This window comes from Balaenoptera musculus, chromosome 3 (genome assembly GCF_009873245.2).
Source record: "Balaenoptera musculus isolate JJ_BM4_2016_0621 chromosome 3, mBalMus1.pri.v3, whole genome shotgun sequence".
NCBI classification, from domain to species: Eukaryota; Metazoa; Chordata; class Mammalia; order Artiodactyla; family Balaenopteridae; genus Balaenoptera; species Balaenoptera musculus.
In genome coordinates, this window is record NC_045787.1 from 116,167,943 (window position 1) to 116,194,810 (window position 26,868).

The window sequence follows — 26,868 nt, forward strand, 5'->3', positions numbered from 1 at the left end:
CGCTGACAGTGGGAGTTTGAGGCTTCTGAGTCTATTTCTGTTCTACTCCTACCTTTTCTCTCCTTGCTTTGTTTCCGTGATTCCCTGGTTCCAAGCGTCTTTCCTGCTGCTTAGCAGGGTATGAAATAATAGATCGTGCAGTTCATCACCATCACCACCGCTCCCTCCTTGGGGCAGGGGGAGTCAGGCCATGATGACTCTATCAGTCAGGAGAAGCCAGGGCTGTAGCACAGCCTGGGCCAACCTAAAATGCTGCCTGTTTCTGGGTGAGCTGCTCACTAGCCAGCGTTTCTTTAAATTTTCTTATAAAGGAAGGAAAACAAGGACAGGGCAGTAGTAGGATTGACATTCCTCTCTCCTTAGCTCATTGTGAAAGGCCCTGTCCTGATTCTGAATTCTAGTTGTTGAATATTGGTCCCCCCGCCCCCCAGTATGGCATGTCACCATGCACTTCCTCAGATATGTCGTTGGCTCTTCTTTCCAAGGTGTCTTGTGAGCTGCCTGAGTCAGGGACCGTGTCTTTCATCCCGGACTCCCCTGCGGGGCTGGCTGTGTCAGGGAAATGAGAAGTGAGCATGTGGGGTGGGAGGGAGCCTGCGCAGAGTACCCGCCACCACAGCAGCTTCTCTCTCCTCCAGCACATCCTCTGTGAGGTCTGGCTGGAGAGGTCTGGAGGGGTCTTCGGACTGGAGGGCAGATGGGCACCCGGCAGACAGAGCGGACCTCCTTTTTTGGATGGCTGTGATGGGCGTCTAGCTGTCTGGCCTCCAGGGCAGCCCGGGGGACCTGGGGACGGTGGGATCAATTGCATCACCAACCCAGGAGAACTGAAACAGCTGCTGGGACAGAACGTCCCTGAGCCACCAGCCTATAGAGCTTTGCCTCCTGCAAAGCTCCCATATCTCTTTCCCCGCAGGGTGTTGATATGTCTGGAATCCTCATGAATAAGCGGAGGATGAAAGAACGTAGGGTTTATCATTTTAACCACTTTTTTTTTTTTAACTTTTATTATATATTATCATACAGCTCAAATTTGTCTGAGTCTTTCTACTTCATGTCCTGTCCCCTGGGCATCTTTCATATTTTCACTGTAAACTTCTTGGTTTTTTTTTTTTTTAATTAATTAATTAATTAATTTATGGCTGTGTTGGGTCTTCGTTTCTGTGTGAGGGCTTTCTCTAGTTGCGGCGAGTGGGGGCCACTCTTCATCGCGGTGCGCGGGCCTCTCACTATCGCGGCCTCTCTTGTTGCGGAGCACAGGCTTCAGACGCGCAGGCTCAGTAGTTGTGGCTCACGGGCCCAGTTGCTCCGCAGCATGTGGGATCTTCCCAGACCAGGGCTCGAACCTGTGTCCCCTGCACTGGCAGGCGGATTCTCAACCACTGCACCACCAGGGGAAGCCCTTAACCACTTTTAAGTGTACAGTTTGGTGGCATTAAGTCCATTCACATTGCTGTGCAACCATCACCACCATCCATCTCCACAACGTTGTTCATCATCCCAAACTAGAACTCCTTACCCACTAAAAAATAAATCCACTCTCCAGTCCCTGGCAACCACCTTTCTACTTTCTGTCTCTATGAATTTGGCAGCTCTAGGTACTTCATGTAACAGGAGTCATACGGTATTTGTCCTTGTGTGACTGGCTTACTTCACTTAGCAAAATGTCTTTAAGGTACACCCATGTTGTAGCAAATGTCAAAATTTCTTTCTTTTCTTAGGCTGAAGAATATTCCATCGTATGTATAAACCGTGTTTTGTTTATCCTTTCATCCACTTGGTGGCTTCCACCTTTTGGCTGTTGTGAATATGCTGCTGTGAACATGGGTGTGCAAATACCTGTTCAAGCACCTGCTTTCAATTCTTTTGGGTACGAGTTGTAAAGCACAGGAGCAGGATGTCTTTTGAAGGTCAGTTTCTGATGACTCACCCTTCTCCACTGAGGGCTAGACTCACAGGCCAAAAGGTAGCTTTACTCACCGCCTAATTTTAGACTCCAACATAACCACCACTGGTCACTTGTAACATCAGGCTTCATTTTGATATTTGATAGGCTTTCACAGCATGTTAAAATTCCAGTTTTATGTATTACCTGTCACTGACTACTCTTAGCTGGCCACTTCCTTGTGATTGTGGAGGCACCCTTGTCACTCGGTGGTGGGCACTGACACTAGGCAGTGCACCTCATTACACCCAGCTTGCTCCCAGGGGTGCAGGCTCTTGATGACTTTGCCCCTCCTAACCCAAGTTGGGCTGGTCTTTTGGTCTCGTCCCCAGACCTGGCTCCGTCCTGGGACCCGAAACCCTGAGCCCACTGACAACTGAGGATGTTGAGGTCACTTGTCTTCTACTCGCAGCAGCTTTGGGCAGGTGTGGTGTTACCCCCCAGGTCTGCTGATTCTTGTCATCTGTTTTCGTTTCATCCAGTTCTTACACAACATTTAACGTTATTAGAATTATACATCATTTCTTTCCTAGGAAAGTAAAATACTTTTCTGAAATACCTTGGCATTTGGAGTTGCTGCAAGAACTGGTGTTCCCTGCACCAGCTTAGAACCAGCCCTAGGGCCCTCGGTAGTTGGTGAGGTGGACACATCTGGGGGACGATGGGCTTTCGATGGATTCACCTGTCCTGTCATGCATGGGTCTCTCTACCTCTGGACGAGACTTCCTTTGGCCAGCACCCGTCTGTATTTGTCAGACGGGTTAGGAAGTAGAGATGGGAGCACAGGGAGAAGACCTGCACCCTGCACTTGAGGACCTCATAGTCTAGTTACAGCATTTAGAAACCCTGAGGATAAACTAGCCATTTCTGAGGCAGTCCTGTTGTCTTATCTTTTCCAGTGCCGCAAGTAAAAAGAAAGCATTGCCGGCTTACAAAGGGAAAAAAGGCTCCTGCTCTTACCCCCAGGCTCTGTTCTGGGCCCTGTACCACACGTACTGTACACGTAGCCTCCCCTTTTCATCTAAGGACTTCCCTCGGGCCCATCTCTGTCTCGGTGCTGCATTCTTCTTAAGGACTGCTTGGTATTTCTAAGACTAAGGTTTTTGAATGATTGTAATGATAGTGTGATAGCAGCAATTCAGAGTCAGAAAGATCCTTGATGGGCTGGGCCAGGTCAGGAAGGCTTCTCGGAGGAGATGCGCTGAGCCCCAGGTGGTGGGTCCTGTCCTGTCAGCGATGCAGAGGAGGAGGAGGGCGGCCTCTGCTGCTTTTCTCTTCTGCTGTTCTCGGGGCTGACTGTTGCTTTCTCCTGCTCTGGCACGTGGCATTAGTACACGCTTAGTACTGTGCCGCCGTTTTAGTCCCCTGATGGTCGCCTTATTGGGCTTGGTTTTAGATGCTGGAGGATGAAGGGAGGAGTTTGCCAGACAGCAGATTAGATGCTTCTCAGAGGATCTGAAAGATCTGTGTGAGGTGTGGAAGAAGAGCCTTTCACATAGTAACCCAACCTGGAGCAAGATCTCTGGCCTAAACCCTGGGAGCTAATCAATCAGGCAGCTATTTCTGGAGCTGACCTGGAGGAGAGGGCACACTTCTCTGCCCTGGGGCAGGTGAGCCATTTCTCTGGCAGGGAGAGAAGGAAGAGGCTGTTAAGGGTGCACAGCCGGATCTGGGAGGCAGGCAGGCATCTCCGCTCACGTGTCACATTCTGCACGGGAAGGCTGAGGACTAGCAGGTGGTCTGGGAGGGACTGTGAAACCCACGGTGGGCTTTCCTGCTGTGGTCGGTGCCACAGAGCCTTCAGGTCTTTAGCGGGTGGGTGGGTTGTCACTAGGCATGGGCCTGGCAGTCAGGATGCAGGTCTGTCTCTGGTCCTCGGGTTATAGCCCTTGTGCTGTTGTCCTGTTTGTTCCCATGCTAACCGGGTCCCTCTTCTGTCCCAGGCTCAGTATATCAGCTCCCCGTCCCCTGTCCTGGGCTCTGCCTGAGGTTTCCAGAGTCACACTTCCCAAAGACGTAACCATGTCTCCCCGACCCTGAACCTGGGCTCTGATACCATGTGGTTGGTTGAGGCCAAAGGAAAATTGACAGGGACTGTGTGTGTGTGTGTGTGTGTGTGTGTGTGTACGCACACGCGTGTGCACGGGCAGTTGGGGTGAGAGCAGGGCCCGGAGTTGCTGGCAGTTCTCCCTCCAGCAGTCGTCCGTCCTCCTGCTGTGGCGCTACTGGAGGTGGCCAGGCTCTCTTCATCTGCCCCCTCCCCTCATAGTGGCTTTGGGCACACCCCTCCCTTGCGCTGGACCTGTTAGCCTCTGCCCAGTGAAGGGCTAGATGACCTTGCAGGCCCTTTGCTTCCAGAACAGCCTATGACTCTGCCTCCTGGCCTCTTGTTTATTTCTGAGGCTTCTCCCCTGAGTCCGGGTGAGCCCCCCACCCCTTCTCTCTGCCGGTTTAGGCCAGCTCTTTAGTCAGTCCTGGGAGGGGTCTGCCTGAGAGTCACTCATTTGAATAACAGTAATAACACCAGTGAGCATTTATTGAACGCTTGACAATGTGCTAGACACTGTGCTGTTAGCGTTTTGCATGCCTGATCTCTTCATTTTCCCAGCAAGCCTGTGGGGTACAGATTACTGACGTTACTCGTATTTTACAGCACAGGAAGCTGAGGCTAAGAGAGGTTGTTACCTGCCCAAGGTTACATGGCCAATGAGTTAGATGAGCCTATATTTAAATCCAATTTGGTATGGCTTATTAAAATCTCTGTTCCTAAATTCTAATTGCGGTGCCTCCCACTAGATTGGAGCAGTGTGTCTTTGGGAATTGTGACCTGGATTGGGGCAGCAGTATCAGGTAGGGAAGGGTTTCTTCCCTGCTTCTCTCCGAACTTCCCATCTCCAGACTCTGCTGACAACCCACTGCCTGCCCATCCCACCGCCCCTCCTGCTGGATCTCGGGTTCCTGGGAAGAGTTGTTGGAGCCTCTGGGGCCGCTTTAGCAAGGAGGAGGGAGGGCTGGGGAGATGGGGACGAGCTTTTCTGAGAACACAGCCAGTGCCCCCTGTACTGGGTTGTCTTTTTGTGTGCTGTCGGGTAGGGCGCAGGGCGCGGGCTGGGTCTGTGCTAGGCGGTCTCTGCCTGCGGGAGGGATGTGCTGGTGCACACCTTGCCCGCTGCAGCTGTCAGCATCGCTGGGGTTCAAGGCGGTTGTCTCTCTGCTCCGTGAATACGGCCCTAAGTGGGCTCCTGCCTCCTCACGGCAAAGCTGTCCTCACCCTGCTTTCCACAGAGACCAGAGTTCTGTGACCACCAAATACAGGCCTCCGTGTTTGAAGCCCAGAGGAATTTCAGCCCATAGAATGAATACTTTTCTTTGGATTATTAGTTAGCCAAGTACCAGCCTTCACACTGTGCATGCGCCTGGAATTGGGTTTCCTGACTCGTGAAGGGGAGGCATTGGCCCCACTCCCTTCCAGGAGACCTTCCGGTGCTCTAGTGCGGTATGACGCTCGCTGAGCCACGGCTGGGCTGTGCCTGCTGACAAGCAGCCTTCCTCGTGGGGGCAGGTAGATCCGCTCTGAGTCTTGCAAAAGCAAGGGAATTTGGCTGTGAGGTGCCCGAGGCCCTTATAGGTAGAGCTCGGTAGCGGGGTTGCTGAACGTGGCTGGATACAGACCCATGGGATCCGTGCAGCGTGGCTGAACAGTCTAGGTGGCCACGGAGAAAGCGCTGTAGGAAGGAGGAGCCTGGATGTCTTTGAGCAAAGGAGTGACTCGATGGGCAGGTAGGTGTAGAACAGTGGGAGTGTGCCGCGTGAGGAGCCAGGAAACTGACGTGTCGGTGCTACCTTCTAGTTGATTCTGGACGGACCACGTAGCCTTCCCTCATGCAGTTGCCTCCTCTATGAAATGGGACCATAGTGTGTTCTCTGCCTGTGAATGTGCAGGGATATCTATAGACTTCAGTCCAATGATGGTGAGGAAAAGGGTGAGGAGGGCTGAGTCTGGGAGCAGCAGGCAGGTGCCTTGGTGAGAAGGCATCTATCCCACGTCCCAGCACTCTGGGGTGCTGCTGGAGGGCCCCAGAGGCAGAGCAGAAATGTGGAGGGGATACTTCCAGGACGAAGGAGTGGAGGATGAGCCCGGTGACTGTGTTGCTGGGGTCAAGAGAAAGCCAAGGGCTGGGGCGGGCGCTGCTTTCAGGGTCAGGTGCGAAGGCACTGAAGTTGCCGACAGCGCTGCTGAGGGAACAGGCTGGTAGGGCGGACGGCAGCGGCGTGGGGCTCTGCTGAGGAAGTGGGAGGAGAAAGAGGGGCATGATGCTGGTGCTCACACAGGTGAGGGAGAGAGGGGAGCCGGGGTGGGGGGTGGTGAGGGACCTGAAGGTGGCCCCTGGCGGACCATGGACTCCCCAGGGGTTTGCAAAGGCTAGACTCACTGTACCTGCTCCTTGGTGCCCTCTTTCTGCAGGACCAGGCTCCAGTGGGCTTCTGACTACCTGCTCAAACCCAAAGGGGAGGAAGAGAAGAGGCTGGGGTTGGTTTGGGAAATGCCACCAGCTCGTGTCGCTGGAGAGGGAAGGAGTGCAGAAGGAACCCTGGCAAGTGGGGCTGTTGGGGACCTGGAGTGGGAGTGTTTCTGGCTCATGGGGCTCAGTCTTAGGAATTGCACCAGCGCGAGGACCCTCTGGTCTCCGAGCTTCTTGCGGGGAGGAGTGGTGATTTGATACAGCTACTGCTTGCCAGGTTTGCCCAGTAGGAATCCCAGCGTGTGCCCAGGGCTGAGTCAGCAAGGCCTGAGGGGAGTCAGAACTGCATTGAAGGCAAATCTGATGGGTGAAACTGAAGGTCACAGGGGCCAGGCCAGGCCGTGAAGGGAGCGACATAACTGGGAGCACAGGTTAGGGAAGCTGGGCCGAGGGGGGTCAGTAGGTAACTGTGACATTGGGGAAGGCATCCAGGACTGAGGCCAGTGCCGCCAGGGAGCCCAGATCAGTGGTTGCCAGCTGCCCCCAAAGAAAGCCCCTGGAGCTAGCACTGTGGCAGAGGCTAGAAGAGGTCCGAGCTCTGCTGAAACTGGACAGCCCTCCCTCCTGCCTACAGGACCCTGGCAGTGACAGTGGAGGAGTGGCTTTGAGTGTGGCTTTGGAACCGGACAAGCCTGGATTTGAGAAAAATATAAAATGCAGAGCACAGTAAAAGCCCCCACCCCTCCCACACTCTGACCTTTGTTTCTTGCATTCTTTCAGAAATCTGTATGTGTATGTGTGTGTATATATATCCTTTTAATTGTACAAAAATAACAATGCACAATGTACAATATACCTTTTATCCCTTGCTTAATTCACTGGCAACATGGAAGAACCATCTCGTTCTTTTTAATGGCCATTTAGTATTCTATCCTATGGTATGCATTAGCTTGCCTAATCAGTCTCCAGGTGACAGACATCAAGGTTGTTGCTAGTTTGGGGTTATTTTGATACAGCAGCAGTCACAATGTACACACATTTTTTGAACAACGGGACAATTATTTCTGTAGAAAAACCCTAGATACAGATTTTTTGGGTCAAAGTTCTATGCACCGCCCCTCCCTGCCACCGCTCCCCCAAAGGGGTTTCTACCAATTCACACTCCTGCAAACAGAGTTTGAGAGTTACAAATGATAGTAACAGAGCTGTTGTGAGGATTAAATGAGATAATGTGTAAAGCTTTCAGCCAGTCCCTGCCACATCAGGCTGTAGGGCAGGCCTCACTGCAAACTGGATCACTTTGATGAGTCAAGTAAAGTGCTGGGTTGGGTTTCGTAGTCAGCTTGGGGAAGGGGAGGTGGCAGGAAACAGTGCTCTGACAGCTGCTGAGCAGATGTCACCTTCATTCACACATCCAGGAAACTACCTGATGTGGGCCAGACACTGGAGCGGGGATAGAGCAGGGAACCAGGTAGTGTGGCTCCGCCTTCACGGAGCTGACAGTCTGGGGAGAGAGGGAGACCTCGAACAGGTCTCCACAGGTTGTGCTAAGTGCTCGAGCAGCATAGGACACCGCTGCTCAGTCCCCTCTGATTGGGTCTCTCTCTCCCCGCCCCCGCCCCTCCCCTGCCCCCCAGTGTACGTGATGGAGCGGGAAAGGAAGACGGACGACACCGGGTGTCAGGCGGCCCTGGCCGCGTGCTGGGCTGCTCTCTGCTGCTGCTGCCTCCTGGACAACTTGGACTGAGTAGCCGAGACCCAAGTGCTCCCTGCAGGCCTGCTACCTTCTGTTACTGGAATAAACAACTAGTGCTGCACAGTTTACATTTTTTCTTTCTTTAAAAATTAACTAATCTACAGACTTCAAAATTTTAGCATCTATGATAGGTGTGAAATGGTATCTCACTGTTTTAACTACCTTCCTGCTTACTAGTAACCTTGAACATAAACAGATGTTTTTGATTTGCCTTTACAAATCTTGTGAATTGCTTGTTACATATCCTTAGCCCGTTTTTTCTATTCGTTTGTCTTCTCTTACTGATTTGTAGGGAATCTTTAAATATTCCACACACTAATATTTGTCACTTTTATAGGCTTGGAAATACCTTCTTCTTGTCTGTCTCTTAACCTTTTTATAGTGTATTTTCTAGTATGAAAGTTTTGTTTATTTTCTATTTTATTATTTTTGGCTGCGTTGGGTCTTCGTTGCGTCTTCGTTGCTGCATGTGGGCTTTCTCTAGTTGTGGCGAGCAGGGTCTACTCTTTGTTGCGGTGCGCAGGCTTCTCATTGTGGTGGCTTCTCTTGTTGCGGTGCACGGGCTTCAGTAGTTGCAGCACGTGGACTCAGTAGTTGCAGCGCATGGGCTTCAGTAATTGCTGTGTGCGGGTTCTAGGCTGCACGGGCTCTAGAGCACAGGCTCAGTAGTTGTGGCGCACAGGCTTAGCTGCTCCATGGCATGTGGGATCTTCCCGGACCAGGGATCGAACTAGTGTGCCCCACATTGGCAGGAGGATGTTAACCACTGTGCCACCAGGGAATTCCCGAAAGTTTCTAAATGTCATGTTTATCAATCTTTCCCTCATGCTTTGTGTGTTTTAATCTTTGAAAAATCATTTTCTATTCCAAGATTGCAAAGATAAGCCTATATTTTCTTCTAAAACTTTTTCACAGTCTTTTTTTTTTTTTTTTTTTTTGGCTGCATTTGGTCTCCATTGCTGCACGCGGGCTTTCTCTAGTTGTGGCGAGCAGGGGCTACTCTTCATTGCAGTGCGCGGGCTTCTCATTGCGGTGGCTTCTCTTGTTGCAGAGCGCAGGCTCTAGGCACGCGGGCTTCAGTAGTTGTGGCTTGCGGGCTCTAGAGTGCAGGTTTAGTTGCTCCGCGGCATGTGGGATCTTCCCGGACCAGGGCCCGAACCCGTGTCCCCTGCATTGGCAGGCGGATTCTTAACCACTGCGCCACCAGGGAAGCCCTTTCACCTAGTCTTTAGTCCACCTAAATTTGTGTTTGATCATGGTGTAGGATAGGGTTCTGGTTTTCTTTTCCATTTTGATAGTTCCAGCACCATTTATTGATTAGGTCACCCTTTCCCCACTGATTTGAAATGAGATTTGTCATATAACAAGTTCCTACATATAAATGGGCTAGAATCAGAAGTCTGGTGTGACAGGCATCTTCCCTGCCCCCAGGACATGCATACACACATACTCCTTTCTCTTCTTTAGAATTTTCTTGGATATTCTTGGCCTTTTACTGTAATCTGGATTTTAGGATGAGTCTGTCAGTTTCTATGGAAAACTACCATGTTTGGCTTTAATCGGAACAGCATGTAATTCATAGAGTAATTGGGGGGAAGAGTTGATGTATTTAAGAGTGTTGTCTTCCTATCTGGAACATGGTATCCCTTCATTTTTTTGGACTTCTTTTATGTCCTTAGATAAAATCTTATAATTTCTTCACGTAGCTTTCACATATCCTTTGTTGGTCTTTAAAATTGGATGTCTTCTCAGGTACCTTGCAGTCTTAATGCTATTGTAAATGGACTCTTTTTTTTTTTTAATATTACATTTTTTCGTGAAAATAATTTCTTCATTCCATTGGGGTCACAGATTAGATTTTTAACCCAGTTTTATCACAACATTGCCTTGGGACACTTTAAACTGTCGGAGGAGCAGTTCTTCAATCTGCCCCAAGTGTACTCCCAGGGAATCACCCTCTGACCGACATTCAGTAGCTGCTGAATATCTCCAGTGTGGTAGGCGATGGACCACAGAGAACAGACCCCATCCCTGCCACCATGGGGCTTACCCTCTAGGGAGGGAACAAGAGATTAAATAATCCCACAGGTATTATTGACATTCTGCTTTCCTATGAAAAGAAGATATGTATTGCTATGAAAACATGAAAAGGGAACAGTCTGCACAGTCTGGAAGGGTGCTGAAAGACGAATAGCTGTTAATAGGCAAAACAATTGTAGGAAAAGCAGGTGCTTAGGCCCAATGGCAGGAGAGAACATGCCTCATTTGAGAAACTAGAAGAGGAAACTGGTGTGGCAAAGAACAATGGGATGTTGGGAACAGATGAAGAGCAGGCAGGAGCAAGATGGGGGGCTCACAGCCCCACTTAGGGATTTTGGTTTTTGTCCTGTGAGCAGTGGGAAGCCATTGAAGGATTTTAAGCAAAGGGATGACATGATCACATTTGCATTTTTAAGAGCCCCCTTTGGCTTCCATGTAGAGAATGGTTTGAGGCACAAGTTCACATGGTGATGATGGAAAGACATGAACGTACTTGAGAAATTTGGAAGTAAAATCACAGGACTTGTAGGTGGATTGGATATGGGGATTGAAGAAACGGGGAGTGGGGATGACTCCTGAGATTCTGACTGGAACTAGATGCCTAGTGGTGGTGTTTGTGGAGGTTGGAAACAAAGTAAAGGAGTATATTTGCTCAGGAGGAAGAAAATCATGTTGGGCTCTGAATGTGTTGGGTTAGATTGAGGTGTTTATGAGACATTCAAGTAGAGATGTCAGGTAAGCAGTTGTATATACACCTGGAGCTTGGAGGAGAGGTTGGGCTGGAGATTTAAATGTGGAAGGCACTGGCATATTGGTAGTAACTAGAACTGTGGGAGTGAATGAGATCACATTAGGTAGAAATGTGGAGGGAAAAGAGAAGGTGGCAGTGTAGGGCTGAGCTTTAAGGAAAACTGACTTGGACCTGTAGATGATGAACCTGCAAAGAAGTCAGAGATGGAAAACCAGGAGAATGGGATGTCCTGAAAGTAGGAGAATTTGTATTAAGGGAGTGATCAGTAGCATCAAATATTGCTGGGAGGTCAGAACTCAAAAATGTGCATTGGACTTAGCCACACTATTGTCACTGAGGGGTGGACTTCCCTCCAGTTCCTATTCTGTGAAGGACACCAACAGAGGGAAAGACAGGATTGCTAGGACCAGAATACAGGATTGGAGGAAGGCAGGCATTTGTGTAGGCGTGGAAGAGACAAGCTCAGAGTGCAAAGAACCAGCTGGGCACCATGAAGGCTCAAAGCCTCTGCTAAACTGGAGAGAACCATGCAAAAAAACAAGTTCCAGAAGGATCAGACACCAAGTAAGGGAGTCAGGTTATTGTCACTCAGCTTTGAGCCTGGGCAGAGAAGACACTGCTCCTCAAGCAGACTGTGTCCCCTGGGGTGGCTGTTGGAGGGTCCAGCATGTAGATTATCAAGCATGTGACTATCCTTGCTGGGGAGGCCCTTCTGAACAGCAGCAAGTATAGATCCGTCATGACCACCATTTCAGCCTTTCTGATAGTTTTCAGATTTTTCTAATATAAATTGTTCTATAAGAAACTCTCCATGCAACTCCAGTGTGGAATAGATACTACGGAATTGCAGTTGAGGCAAGGACGGGCCATCCCCTACCTTTTTATAGAATCCCAGGGACCTGAGGAATGCATCTGAAAGCCTTAGGTCGTTCTGGATTTTCCAGTACATTTGGCCAAGGGAGATTTAGGCTGGATGGGTTTTGCCTCTGTGATACTGCCTTATAAGCAGAATTATCAGAGTGTAACTGCTGGTGTATTTTCTGAAGATCTGGGGGGTACTTTATTGCTGAGTAGTAGTCCATTGTCTGGAGGTAACAGTTTATTCATTCACCTGTTGAAGGACATTTGGGTTGTTTTCACTTTTTGGTGATTATAAATTTATGTACAGGTTTTTGAACGTAAGTTTTCATTTCTCTAAGGAGTGAAATTTCTGGCTTAAATGATTAAGTGTATATTTAACTTTAAGAAACTGCTACTGTTTTTCAGAGTGGCTGTACCATTATGCATCCCCATCAGCAATGAATGAGGGTTCCAGTTGCTCTGTATCCTTGCCAGCACATATTGTCACTGATTTTAATTTTAGCCATTCTGATAGGTGTGGAGTGGTATCTCCTTGTAGGTTTTTTTTTTCTTAATTAAACAAGGATTGTATTTATTTTAAAATTACATATCATATTCAAGCTGCCCTCAAATGTAATTTAATTTTCCATTATCTACATTTTTTTTTTTTTTTTTTGGCTGTGTTGGGTCTTCGTTTCTATGCAAGGGCTTTCTCTAGTTGCGGCAAGCGGGGGCCACTCTTCATCACGGTGCGCGGGCCTCTCACTATCGCGGCCTCTCTTGTTGCGGAGCACAGGCTCCAGACGCGCAGGCTCAGTAGTTGTGGCTCACGGGCCTAGTTGCTCCGCGGCATGTGGGATCTTCCCAGACCAGGGCTCAAACCCGTGTCCCCTGCATTGGCAGGCAGATTCTCAACCACTGCGCCACCAGGGAAGCCCCATTATCTACATTTTAATCCTTGTAGTTTTAATTTGCATTTTTAAAATGGCTAACGATGTTGTCGTGTGCGTATTTGCCCTTCATATACTATCCTATTTGGTGAAGTGTCTGTTCGAGTCTTTTACCCACTTATAAGTTGAGTTGTTTTCTTATTGTGGAGTTTTGAGAGTCTATATGTTCTAGATAAAGGCCTGTGTTGGATATTATTTGCATATATTGTCTCCCCGTCTGTAGCTTGTCTTTTCATCTCCTTAACAGTTTCTTCTATGGAGCAAAAGTTTTAAATTTTGATTAAGTCCAAATTATCATGCTTTTGTTGTTAGGTCTCAGAACTCTTTGCCTAATTCCAGGTCATGAAGATTCTCTTCCATGTCTTCTTCTGAAAGCTTTACAGTTTTGTGTTTTACATTTAGATCTATGATCCATTTTGGGTAACTTTTTACATAAAATGTGAGGCATAAAATGGTTGAGGTTTTTGGGGTTTTGTGTGCCAATTTTTTCAACATTTGTTTGAAAAGACTATCATTTCTCCATAGAATTGCTTTTGCATGTTTGTCAAACGTCAGTTGGCCATGTTTATGTGGGTTTATTACCGTCCTCTCTATTCCGCTCCTTTGATCTGTCAGTTCCTTCACCAATACCATAACCGTCTTGACTATTGTAGCTTTATATTAACCTTAAAATAAGGTAGTATGAGTCCTCCAACTTTATTCTTTTTCAAAATTATTTGTTATTCTAGTTCTCTTGCCTTTCCATAAATTTCAGAATCAGCTTATCTACAAAAAATACTGCTGGGATTATGATTAGAAGGGCTGGTGGGTATTTAAATGGCATGACTTGCTCCCTCTTATGTGCCATAACCTCTAAAGAAGAAAGGCAGCCTGCTCCTTCATTTGCTGTGTTGTGATTATTCCAGCTTATGATTGATTATATTGATGTCTTTTGAAGTTTGGCGGTAATGAGGTATGTCTACATCGAATTGGGCAGGAACAGCCATGAAAGGATGACCAGTATGTTGAGGGGCTTGTGGGCCAGGTCATGCTCTAGGGCAGGTCAGCCACCATCATTCACAACCTTGGTCTCCATCTGTCTCCTTCCTGAGCAGGTAGAGCAAGACTTGCCAGTCATTAGAGGAATCTCCCTGCCTCGGGCTATTTACACCTCTGCCACAGGGTCATAGAACTGTCCTGTACTGTGCATGATCTGATTTTTTCTCTAGATTTTCCTTAATTTCTTCTGCCTGGCATAACAGCCTCACTCGTATTTATTTCTCAAACAGACAGACACATTAGAAGTATATTCATGATATGTCATGAGATAATGAACTGCTTCCTCCTTTCTGCTGTAGTAACACTACCCATGACATCAGGGCTTCCCATGCTCATCTGTTTGACCTTCCCCAGCTCACACCCATGGTTCCTGTGGTCTGAGGCAATGGCACAGGCAGACTTGGAGAGGAAGAGCGGGTGCTGAGGGAGCGCTGCACACGTCCTCACCCTGTGTCCTCCCATCATTGTTCTTCAGTCCCCTCCCCAGTCTCTTGGCTGACTTAAGGATAAAAGAAAAACTGCTTTCTATTCTCCAAACTAACACCGGCTGTTCTGTCTCTTCGCCTCAGGGTATATGAGATTACTTGCTGAGTCTTCTGCCGTCACCCTAGCCAACCATTTGAGTTTCCCTTTTGGTCACTTACTTTCTTCTCTCATCAGCGGAAGCAGCAGTTCTTGGTTATCTCCTCAGATTTACCAAAAAAACCCACAAAACCTAAAATTATCTAAGTTTTTCGTTGTGTAAGCTCATCTGGATAGAGCACCCCACCCCCAAGCTGCTGGGCCCTCGTGTCAGCCTGTGGCATCTCTGTGGATGTGCCGGCCCTGCCCGCTCCTGGGCCTGGGCTGCTCCCTGTGGCTGTGTGGTCAAGACCAAGCTCTGTGCGTGCTGCTGGGCCAGCAAACACGCTTGTAGAGGCTGCACTGGAATGCCTGGCACCTCTTAGGTCTTTAGCTCTATGAACATTAACAGTGGAATGTCTATCAAATTATGAAAGATAACGTTTGAAATGTACTATATGATCTCACCCCATGGTGAAACTTGGCTGTTTGTAAATTGAGGTTTTTTTTTTGTCCCATCTTAATAATGATATTCACCTTTGTCCTCATCCCATTTTCCCATGTCATCTAAGGCAGTAGCTTCCAAAACTGTCTTTCCTTCCTATGGAGGAGGACACAGGGGCTCTAAGAAGTCAAGTGACTTAACCCGAAGTCACCCAGCTATGGCAGAATAGAGCGAGGATCTCTCAGCTCAGGTCTGCAGGCCCTGGTCTTGACCTCTTCTGTCAGTACAGGGTAAAAAAGCAAGCCTTTATTTTTTGTGTTATGTAAGTGGGGTGAGTGAGTTCCAGTCTCCCGCTTGTAGAACAGCATGGCCTTTACTGGAAAGTACCAAGCACTGCTGGATCTCCAGCCACGCGCACCCAAACTGGCAACTTCCAGCATTGCGTTGAGTTCCGCGTGACGAAGAGGCGGCACTCGTGTGCTGTCACACGCCCTGTTCAAGCTCCTCAGCAACCTTCTTGCCTTCTGCGGCATCTGCATTTGGGAGGTGGGAGGATGGTCCTTTCACTTTAATGTTTTGTGACAGTGGACAGAAAACGCTGTCAGCTCCTTTACCCCATTTCTGCACATTTCCTAGACTAAAAAACACATTGGAGGGAACTGTTTCTCAAAAGACACTCTTTTATCCCCAGAGAATTTAGTCCTTTTCCTGAGATTCAATGAACAAGGCCACCCGTCCTGCTGGAATTTTCGAGGTTTTGAGTTGTGAACTGATCACATTTGACTGGCTTTAATTTTAAGGTGTAAGGAGAAACACCCTACTTCTTCAGCTTTAAGTCTTTTTAATGTGTACATCCCTTGTTGACTGTTCTCTTTCATATTATGTTCTTCTACTGGCCTTAGTGTCTGCAGTCTTAATGCTAGCCATAGACTCATCACGTCCAAGCAAATGCTCACGTGTGTATGTGTGAGGGTTTCTTTACTCCCTTACCTAAGGAAATGGGATGTTTCCAAATATTTCACCCTATTCTCTTGAGGGGCCTTAACAGCTAAAGTTGTTTGCATTCTGCCTTCCTAGCCCCCAGTACACACACACACACACAGCCCCTTGCTTCTCCCCTGGGTTGTCTCCTTTCCCATTTCTGAGCAGCTGTGCTTCATGTGGACTGCCAGTTCCTCTGCTTCTGTCATCCTGTGATGAGTTGGCGCCACACGTATGAATACCAATCCGAATATGGATTGGTTGGAGGAGCCCCTCCCCGCACACAGACTCAGAATAAGAAAACAGATTTCTGGTGATTTTTGTCATCACATTGTGGTTCCCATTAAGTCTTCCCTCCTTCACTCCATGCCAGGCCCTGGGCCAAGCACTTTACATTCTTATGTTTTTGTCACAAAACATGGGCTCTTAGGCACTACTTCCGCCCACCGCTTCACAAGTGTGAAGGCTGGGGCATGGGGAAGCTGTGACCGTCACTTGGGCAGTGCCCCTCCAGAGCCCATGTACATAGCTCTTGTCCTTAGAGAGCAATTTAAGCGGTGGGGTGCCCAAGGAAAGTCTGAAGTAGATTTCTTGAGGGGGACGGTCCAGCTACACCCCACCCCCAGGAGGTGCCTTGTTCTGGGCCAACACACCCACCAGGTGGTTGCCAGGAGGGACCCTGAAATTCACTCCGTCTCCCAGTTGACTGCTGGACCAGGTCCATTCTGCCCTCTCTTTCGGACACACTGTGGAGTAGGGTGAGGACTGGATCTTGCTCTCCCACAAAGACAGTGGATTTTAAGGGAGAACCAGGCAACGGAGGCGAGGCCTTTCACCTGTCCACACACATCCACATTTCAGGTCACTTGCAGCCAGGCTGCTGATTTGAAGTGAGCCTAATCTTTTCTTTATTGGAGTATAATTGCTTTACAATGGTGTGTTAGTTTCTGCAGTATAACAAAGTGAAATCAGCTATACCTATACTTATATGCCCATATCCCCTTCCTCTTGCATCTCCCTCCCTATCCCACCCCTCTAGGTGGTCACACGGAGCTGATCTCCCTGTGCTATGTGGCTGCTTCCCACTAGCTATCTATTTTACATTTGGTAGTGTACGTAAGTCAGTGCATCTCTCTCACTTCGTCCCAGCTTACCCTTCCCCCTCCCCGTGTCCTCAAGTCCACTCTCTACGTCTGCATCTTTATTCCCGTCCTGCCCCTAGGTTCTTCAGAACCATTTTTTTTTTCTTTTAGATTCCATATATATGTGTTAGCATACGGTATTTGTTTTTCTCTTTTCTGACTTACTAGTGAGCCTGATCTTGATGTGCAGAGAGCACTGGGCCAGGAGGCAAGAGGGCTGGGTGATAGGTCAGGATATACCTTTAATTCACTATGCGACTTCAGTTACCACCTCCCTTCTTTGGGCTCAGCATTCTTTTCTTACCAAAAAAATGACTGGCCACATGATCTCCAAGGCAGTTTCATTTGCAGTTCTAGCATCTAGGATGTTCTCAATTGTCCCAGCATCTACAACCAACTCTGTCCCAGTGGCCCCAGCAGGTCTAGCCCAAGGATAGGGCCACAGGAGGTGGTGGCAGTCCAGTCATACTTACCAGACGGGTATGACATGTCCAAACGCACTTAACTGTTTTTGTTGTTTATGAAACAATTTTACTATCAGGTCTACTGTTCATAAAACTGATAGGGTTGGAGAGGGCTAAGGTACAAGCTGGCCTGAGACTGAGCCTGGGAAGGGAGAGGCTTGGGCCCACTCTCCTCTGGATGCTCTGGGTGCGATATGCCAGGGTTTCCTAGACCCTCAACAACCCCTGAAAAGGCTGGGCTTTGGCCAAGATGGCCGCTTGGTTTTGTCCAGCAGCTGCCTTCTCAGAGGATGGCGGTTGCTGTACTTCTGGAGATCTCGGAACAGTGACCCACACAGAGGTCAGCAAACTCTCACCCTTTCCAGACCAATCCACAACAACACTTGGCATTGTGTCTGGACAGTGACGGTGGGCTGAATGATTGCTCAGTCGGGTGGCAGGCAGTAGAAACATGGATGGGTGAATGAATTGGCTGGCCAGCTCCCTGACTGTTCTGCCTCACAGTGGGTATCTTGGGACACGGAAGCAGGGAGAGGGACAGAGACTTGGGAGACATGGCTGAAGCTGCAGGAGGAGGTGGTAGTGAGGGCAGTGAGGCCCAGGTGGCCTGGGGAAGGTCCCGAACTGAGCAGGCAAAGGCAGCTGCTGTCGCAGAGCCTGGGCCAAGGCTGTGCCAGTGCTGCCAGCCCCGTATCCCTCCTCTACCTGTGGAGGAACAGGAAAGTGGAAGATACTCCTCACCTCTCCTGCTCTTAACCTCTAGACTCCAGTGAAAACTACACGCCCTTGATTGCCTCTACTATTCCCGGCCAACCGTCACCCCCTCACTGTCCCCCCTCTGTATATTTACCTGGTGCTCATGGCCTTCAGAGCAGGTGGCACAGTGGCACTGCCTTTAGGGCACCTTTTCTCACCAGTGCAACCCCCTTGTGCTTGAGTAATAAATGATCCCACTGCACGTGCACACCCAAGGAAAGCTGAAGTGCATCCTCAGCGAGCTGTGTTCTCCTCTCTGCCCCTGTGTGGAAGGGGCAGGAACCATCCTATGGCTGTCCTGAGATTTTACTTATTCTTAAGATGTGGAAAGATTTTTCCCTCTCTTCTACCTCTGGTCCGAGCAGTAGGAGGGCTGTTCGGCATCCTCTGATACCTCCTGGAAGGCTGGCCTTCTTCTGTTGGTTTGGATGCTGGTTTAGAAGGTGGGGTGACTACAGGCCTCCTGCCTCTGGCAAAGCTGTCATCTCCACTGGGGGCACTTCCGGGGAGGTGCTCTGGCTGTGGTAGTCTTAGTAGAGAAGCAGCTTGGGTGCCCATAACTGGTCTTGGTCACAAGAGGCCAAGGTATAGCTTCCTTAATTAGCTCCCGGAGCAAGAAGGCCCCAGACGTCAGAACTCTCTGGGAAGCCCCAGTCTTTTTGTTTGCTTCTCCTTACTAGCTGTCTGGGTTGGGACTGTGCACAGATGCAGAGACAAGTAAGAATGGCCTAATAAGGCTCAATTACCACTTCGAAGCCCTTGATTAATCATTTAAAATGTCTGAGCTGAGCAAGAAAAGGTTTCAGATTCCAGGATGGGGCTGACTGAGGAACTGGAGCCTTTAGCAGAGTAAGCCTCTGCTCACATCCCTGCCCAGGTCCCTGTGTGGTCTGGAGCCCCACTTGCCCACTGCCTGCCCAGAACCAGTAGCTCATGTAATGGCCCCGCTGGGGTTGTACAATATGGTTGTCCTAGAATTTGGGACTGCTGGTTGGTGTGGCTGGTGGCCCTGGAGAAGACCCCGGGGCTTGGTGGGCAGTTGGGCACAGGGGGATGCATGCCTCCAAGCATCTTGCATCTGTCTTCTCTGCTTCCAGCAGAGAGGCAAGAAGGCAGATGGGGAGCCTCTTCCAGAATCTGCTCAGCTCCCCACAGGTTCTGCACCCAAGACTTACCTGGGTCTTTATGACCTAGTCTGGGCATCTGAGTTACATCTATATGCTCATACACCCCTCCCTGCACATTCCCCCAACCCCCTTCACCACCACCACCACCTTTGCACTTGCATTCACATGGCAAAGCTCTGAGTACCTGGCCCTCTGCAGGCCCCACCCCTGGGCTGGGGCTGAGAACATTGAAGGTTGGTACCAAAGGACTGTGTGAGGCAAGAAAGACAAGCTGGTGAAGGAACCCCTGGACCTGATCTCCAACTCAACCAGTTTTCTGGAAATGGAGAGTCCCTTCAGTCCCTTGCCTGGGACCAGGGCACAGGCTCCCAGCACTGGTTGAATAGGGTGGTCTTGGCTCCTGAGACACTAGATAGGAAATGGGATGGTTAGCCTTTTGGCTGATATGTGTGTGAGCCAATCTGTAAAGCCCTGCCTGCGTCAGGAGGAGCTGGAGCCCAGCCTGTCCCCAGGCTGGCCACAAGGGGGCACTTAATCCCTAAGTAGGCACTCAATGTGAGTAGCCTCTGCAGACACCAGACCCTCTGCTCCCCACTGGGCACTGACTGCTCCCAACTCCACCCATTGCACTTTTGATCCCTCTCGATTTTTTCCTCCTTTAAAAGAGAAAAAAATTTTTTATTTTGGAGTAATTCTAGATTTACAGAAAAGTCAGGTAGTACCATTTCTGTATACTCTTGATCCAGCTTCCCTTAATGATTAACATCTTACATAACCATGGTCCTGCCCCCCCTTTTTATGCCCAGCTTGCCAGTATAGGCCAGTTGCCAGGAAGGCCCATGTGGCCTGGGTGTGGAAACACCTGTATTAGAATCATCTCTGCCCCAGCTCCTACTGGGTAACCAGTACCACCAGAAAAGCTGTGGTGTACACAGTCCCCTGGCTTCAAGTACCCAGGGAGGCTGTCATGGCCCAGGACTCAGGTAGCATGGGCTGCATCCTAATGGCTCAGCCAGGGCAGTATGGGAGCTCTCAGGCAGGTTCACCCACTGGGTGGCAGGGATGGGGACACGTGGCAGATTAGAAGGTGTGAGGAGCAGAAGCCCCAGGGCTGGGTGGTGTCCTGGGGCAGACTAGGCCTGCAGCTTAGTGCAGCAGGCACCCTCTAAAGGTGCAGTACCTCAGACTCTGCAGGTAAGCAGGGCATCTAGGCAGATACAGTTGTAAGATATGCAATTTCTGGGTCCCACCGCGGGTGCTGTGAGGAACCGTGAGGCCTTCCTCCTGGGCCAATCATCCCTGCTTTTGGTGATGGAAAGAAAAGCAAGGAAAACACAAGTCACTCCTACCTCCGCACCTACCCTCCCACACACGCACTCTTCCACTCCCATCTTCTCAACAGTCTGGAAGCATAGGTTCTGTCCTCAGCTAATGCAAGGAAAAAAGTCATAAGGGCTTTGGAAGACTCGGTGCTCCAGGAAATAAGTGACTCGGGTTTCTAAGGTATGTATAGCACTAACTACCCCTATCAAGGTTGATGCAGCCCTCTGGCTTGAAGTCCTCTGTTTTGTAGCCAGACTGATTATTTCTAACCTCTGTGTAAGCACTGTCTGGGAGTAATCAGCTCAGTCTCTACTGCCCCAGGTTGTGGAGTATGGCAGGTGAAATAAGCCCTGGCAAGGACAAACTTGACTAATGGAGAAAGGTGATAGAGGAAGCAAGACTGGGACATTTTTGTTTCCCTGACTAAGCTACCTGAGGTTCAGTGGTTTTGAGAGGAAGAAGGGCTGGGAGCAGGGGAAGCAGTGAGGAGACAGGTGTCCCGCAGGGTTGTGAAGATCAAGTGGTGCTGAAAGGCCCTCAGCACAGGTCCAGGCACATCGTGAGCACCTCTGTAAACACCAGTTTAAGACAGCCTGCAGGACCTGGCACATAGCAACCCAGCCTCGGGCTGGGTCTCAGGCCTGGGTTACACAGGCTGTTTCCAGAGCTGGCAGAGGAGGGGGACTTTATTTCCCAGGGGCAGCAGAGTGGCAAGGAGAATACAGCAAGAGATTATTCAAGGGGGTCCACAGCCAAATGTGTTCTCAGTTTCCCTGTCCAACACTACCCATGCAGGATCAGGGGAGGCTGGGAACTTGGGCAGGTGGCAGGTGACACCCTGCTGTGGTGATCCCAGAGTTTGGAGTGCCCAGGCCTTCAGTGGGCGGGGTGGGCTCTGGCTGGAGTGAGAGAGGACTGTCCTGGAGCCCATTCACTCCTGTGCTCCTCCTGGTCCCTGTGCTATCCCAGTTGGGGCCTGAATTCACATCCTGCCTCTGGCTGGTCCTGTGCTGAACAAGAGACTTGACCTCTCTTAAGTCTTGAGTTCCTTACCTGTGAAATGGGAATGATGGTAACATCTATCTCAAAGTTACTCTTAAGACTAAATCAGGTCATGTGCCTTACCAGACCTCAGAAAAATAAATGGGTTGTCGCCTCCTCTTTGACTAGGCTTGCCTGGTGGTGGGTCCTGTCTCCCAGACCCTGAACAACTTTGTCTGTGTTGAGAGGGGCCAAATGAAAACAGGCTGAGATTAGACCCGTGCCGTGAGAGAAGGGAAAGGGATGTCTCTGTGGAGGGCGGCTGATACAACAGAACCTGGACAAGCTCACACTAACCCAGCGTGTTCTAGCTACTATACCAGGCTCCAGAGAGAAGAGTTGCCAAGAGAGGAGGTATAAAAATAGATACACAAAAATAGAACTAAAAGATGATTGCCAAAGGACTGGTTTAATTTATAAGATTCATGTATTCATGAACTTTCAAAAAGTTTAAGATCCTTACTGCTTATTACTGAGTTTGATGATGGTTGTTTTGAGATTTTCTTAAAAGTGGCTGCAGATCCTCTGAGGCCAAGGTCAACCGTCAGACATTCTAATGGGAAGCGAGGCTGACGTGAGCCAGAGCTCACGAGTAAAGGGTGGTTGGGGGTCCTTCTTGATCTGGGGATTTGTTTGGCACTCAGATCTCTTAATACAGCGCTTAGCCCTGACAGGGCTCAGATTTCCTACTCCATTCTGAGGAAACGCAAGAGTTCCAGGCTCCAGCCATAGCCTCCCACTTGCCTAGGTTTTCATCCTGCCTACCATTGCTTTGTGCAAAAGTTTAGAGGCTGGAGCACATTCTGCATTGGCCAGGTATGAAAACCAAGATTCTTGGTTAATCTTTTAAAGCCTAAAGCCCCTTTTTAGAAGATTTTAGTTACTCTCTTGCTCTTGGGAGATGGCCTAGCTGTATCTGAAGAAATGCCCCCCAGTTCCCCTGTAGGATTCGGGACAGAGTGCTGCCTGGTTTATAAACCAAGTAGGGTTAGCCAACTCTGGCCAGAGAGCAATGGACATTTCTTACTTAACTGGCTGCCTTGGTGTGAGTCCATTGGGTAGGTTCCCTAGTGCTTGCCCTCCTGCAGGGATGAATGTCCTTAGGAGGAGGAGGGAAAGTAGTTGAGCCACCCTTCCTCCATTCATCACCCAAGACTGCATAATTGGAAAGGCTGCACAAAGTCTGCTCAGTGGCTTTCAGCTGCTGTACGTAGCTCTCCCTTGGTCTGAGGTGTTGGCCCTGTAGAGCCTGGGGTTTGTGCCAGTTCATTCTCACCCTCTCTCCCCTTCCCCATCCAGTGTATGTGGTGGAAGACCAAAGAAGGGATGACCTGGGCCCATCTACCTGCCTCACAGCCTGCTGGACTGCCCTCTGTTGCTGCTGTCTCTGGGATATGCTCACCTGACCACCCCGGCTCTCCTGTCCTGCCAGCTCTGCCGCCACCGCCAACAAGTGTGCCTGCCCCCATCTCTTCTGATTGCTGAAATCAATGACTAGCTCTGCACAGACACTTCTACCTTCAACGCAGTGGGATTCTAGATTAGCAGGGGCTGCTGCTGTTTAATTCAGTGACTTGATCTTTTTAATGTTCAAATCCATTTCTTATTGGTCCTTCACAAATGTGCTAAATGACTTTCATTTTTTTGGCCAAAGGCTTAGTGACAAAATATATATTGATAATTTTAAAATTATACATTCAAGGTAGTGGCATGATGTAACATACCACTGAATGATTTCTCTGCTGACACCCTGTATGTTTCAATAAATTTGTCTAAACCTCAACTGTCTCAGTTATTCCAGATACAATCTAAGCCCTGGGTTTCTCAGCCACTGTCCAGTATATGATGAGGAGCCGATCTACCTTTTCATTCTGGCTGCTACTAGGGAGGCAGGGTCCAAGGCCAGGTGTCCTTCAGCCAGGTCAAGGAGTCCTCACCGAGCTAGCATTCTCTCCCTAGTCCCACTGAGATATGGACTCACCAAGGAGCCACACTGGCTTTTACCCAGAGCCTAGGAAAGGGCATCTTGGTAACTGTGGTGGCTGCCCCAGGGCCTGCTCTGGAAGGAGAAGCCACAGCTGGGGCTCAGGGCCAGACCTGAGGCTTTCTCTTCCTGCTATCCCCTCCCAGAACCCAACCCCCATCCACTGACACACAAAGAAGAGAGCTGTCATAATACAAACTAGTCAGCCAGGCCATCCATCTCAGTTTTGGCCGCAGGGTGGCGCTGAGCCACCATAGCAGCAAGTCTAATTTTCCTTCTTCAGCTGGCCAGCCCTGAGAGGCACAGTTGACAGGTCCTTGCCTAACCTCGCCTGCCCACTTTCCTTCTGAATCAGCCAGGTGCTGATAAATAACTACCAGCTCTCTCTCTTTAAAAACAAACAAAAAGCCAAGATTTTGTAGCATCACCTGATTTCTGTGGAGTAAATGGTAGGTCCCACCGTAGCTGATTTCAAGCTACCAACGTGATATCCTGAACATGGAGTTGGGAAGACAAGGGCAGGAGTGCACTGCTATGCAGTATTTCCACCATCCAGATACAATAGACTGTTCACCTCAAAAAACACAGATAATGGCCAAATTTAGTAAAGTAATTCGGAAGGGGTAAGTTCTAAATACTTACTAACCTTATTTTTAATATAATTTAATGGTAAATTTACAAACTTAATTTTTAATAGTGGCTACTGTTTAACAACTGGCTTGCAACAAAGTTCCTGAAAATTAAATAATTGGCTCTCCCGAGCCGGTACAAGCCAGCGCCAGCACACCACTGCCCCCACGCCTCCAGGAGGCCTCAGGATTGTAATGTCCACCCTATGAACTGACCAAAGGGAGACCGTCTTGGAGTGCTGCTGGTTTATTACCAGATTTTCTTTTACAATGTTTGGGAGGAAGTGGGAAAGGAATCTTTAGGCAGACTGCCACTGAGGCACCACTGTTGTGTTCACTTACATTCAGCTGTGCCCTGCTCTCCTTTTCCTTATCTGCATACTACATGGAGGCTCAGAAGTTGAGGGGTTTACCTAAAGGAACAGAAAAAAGAAGGCAAGGCTTCAATGCAGAAGGAGCAGGCCCACGGCCCTGGAGGAGAACAGGGAGGAGCTGAGGTGGAGATAGCCTCTGCCTCTCTGATCCTGTTCTCATCCATCAGCTCAAGAAAAGCAGACTTAGCAGATTGGGACAGATGTCTTTTATTGGTCTGACCAGCGTGACTAGTCGTAGGCCCAGGAAGAGCTCTCCTATCTGTCCCGGCTCCCATCTTCCCTCTCCTGGGGGTTCATGACTCACCCCCAGGGAAGAAGGGTGGCAGGCAGAGCCAGGATAAAAAATACAGGGATGGGATCTGAAAGGGGCTCCAGGTGATGCATAAAACATAGGGTTACCAGACCATCCAGATAAACTGTCCATCAGGCAGAGCAGAAGCAGTTTCCCTATACAGGCCCCTGGCCAGGAATGGCAGGGGTCAGGAGGAAGAGCTTCCCTAGAGGCTTCCTACTGTGCCCTTCGTGCCATCAGCATCTCCCGGATATTGTCCTCAGCTTCCTTCACACTCCGCTCCAGGTAGGATTTTTTCTGCTGCAATATGAGAAGGAAATAAGGGTTAGGACCAGGGGGAATGTGCCAAGTTGGCAGATGCAGCTTCTGTGCCCAATGGTTATGGCTTCTCTGTGACCAGTGACTTCCAGGAGCCTATTGTCTATTGGGAGCCAAGTATACACACCTGCCCAGAGTGTTCCCCCACCCTGACCACTGGGCACAGGGAGGGGGTTGCTCGGTACAGGAAGCAGGAGTGCTCTCTGGATGGCAATAGCACTCTTCCCCCAGAAGGAAGTAGACTCTAAAAACAGGCGTCTTGGTACATGAAGTTATACCAGACAGACAAAGGCCAGGAAATTCCAGGACAAAGCTCTGGCCCCATAACAGATTGTCTCTCAAGGTTTTCCACGGCCCAGGCCAGGCGCCTGTAGCTGCCACTGCTGCAAAATGGACAGCATACCCTCTGCTCTGTCCAGCAAGATGATAGATAGGCTGCATCACACGTCTCACCAAGGCAGATGAGTCAAGATGAAATCTGCTTTTCTAATGAAACTGTTGCCTGCCAGGAATCCAGGACAGTGACACTGAGTAAAACAGACCTTTTGCGAGTTTACCTCCTACCCCATCTGGGTCCTAAATTTAAAATCTCAACTTAAGACAAAGAACTTTACTTTCAGGAGCCACATGTGGACCAGGATTAACAAAAGATTAGTCAAAGGAAATTATGTGTGTACATTATTTTCCCTGTGGTCACCCCAGAAGTATGGTGGCTTCACCACTGGTCCCTGCCCTGAGGACACCGTTGTGGCTGCATTCCCACTTAACAGACATGAAATGAAGTCTCCCTTTTTGGGGAATACTCAAAATAATCCCCTCCCAGGGTGCATGTGACTGAGCCACACTAGAGCCAGAAATGCAGAGCCCTAGCCCAGATGCAGCCAGTGCCCTTCCCTCACCCCTCCTCCCTTCTTCACCCAAGCAGCTGGGGGTTCACTTTGACTACTGAAGTGCCCAGGTGACCTGGGGAAGCCAGGGAAAGGCTGGGGCAGAGGGCAGGTAAGCAGCCTGGTCTCAGGCCTTGCTTGGGAACTGATCCCCAACCTCTGAGACAGGAAAATGGAATGGAGTGCTTCTATTACCTGAGGCCTTCACCAATAAACCTCTCAGGTGCCCCTTCTACATATCCCTGCCTCTAACTTCTCCCACTCTCTGTCCAGATATTTTTTAAATGATAACATTTAGAGACTTTATAGTTTCCTTTAGGTGCCAAATGCTGAGGCATCCACAGTATTTTTTAGTAAAATTTTATTGAAGTATAGTTGATTCACAATGCTGTGCCAATTTCCGCTGCACAGCAAAGTGACCCAGCTACACACATAAATATTCTTTCATGTTCCCCTCCACCATGGTCCATCATGGGACACTGAACATAGTTCCCTGCGCTACATAGCAGGACCCCACCGTTTATCCATCCTATATAATAGTTTGCATCTGCCAATCCCACAAATCTTTATCATAGTTCTTATGTGAACTTCTGGTTCCTATTTGTCTTCTAACTTCAAATTTCTTGAAGGCTAGAAAGAGCCCGATCTCTTTACTCAGCTCCCATCTGTCCAACTTGCACACAATTCCTTACAAAAGAACAGGAGCTCCACAAAAACTCATAGTGACCATGATAATTCTATGGCTGAGGAAATTTGTTCAA

General features: G+C 49.2%; 1 protein-coding gene and 1 long non-coding RNA gene across 2 annotated transcripts in view; one reads left to right on the forward strand and one right to left on the reverse strand.

The window, feature by feature from the left end:
- Nucleotides 1-23,406, forward strand: part of LOC118892358 — a 69,736-nt gene extending 46,330 nt beyond the window's left edge. Inside the window, exon 3 of the long non-coding RNA XR_005019294.1 lies at nucleotides 22,923-23,406. This is a non-coding gene — a long non-coding RNA (uncharacterized LOC118892358). The remainder of the gene's footprint in view (nucleotides 1-22,922) is intronic.
- Nucleotides 23,407-24,797: 1,391 nt separating this feature from the next.
- Nucleotides 24,798-26,868, reverse strand: part of PFDN1 (prefoldin subunit 1) — a 62,065-nt gene continuing 59,994 nt past the window's right edge. Inside the window, exon 4 of the mRNA XM_036846951.1 lies at nucleotides 24,798-25,202. Within this exon, the coding sequence (XP_036702846.1) occupies nucleotides 25,119-25,202 (84 nt within the window). The 3' untranslated portion in view covers nucleotides 24,798-25,118. The remainder of the gene's footprint in view (nucleotides 25,203-26,868) is intronic.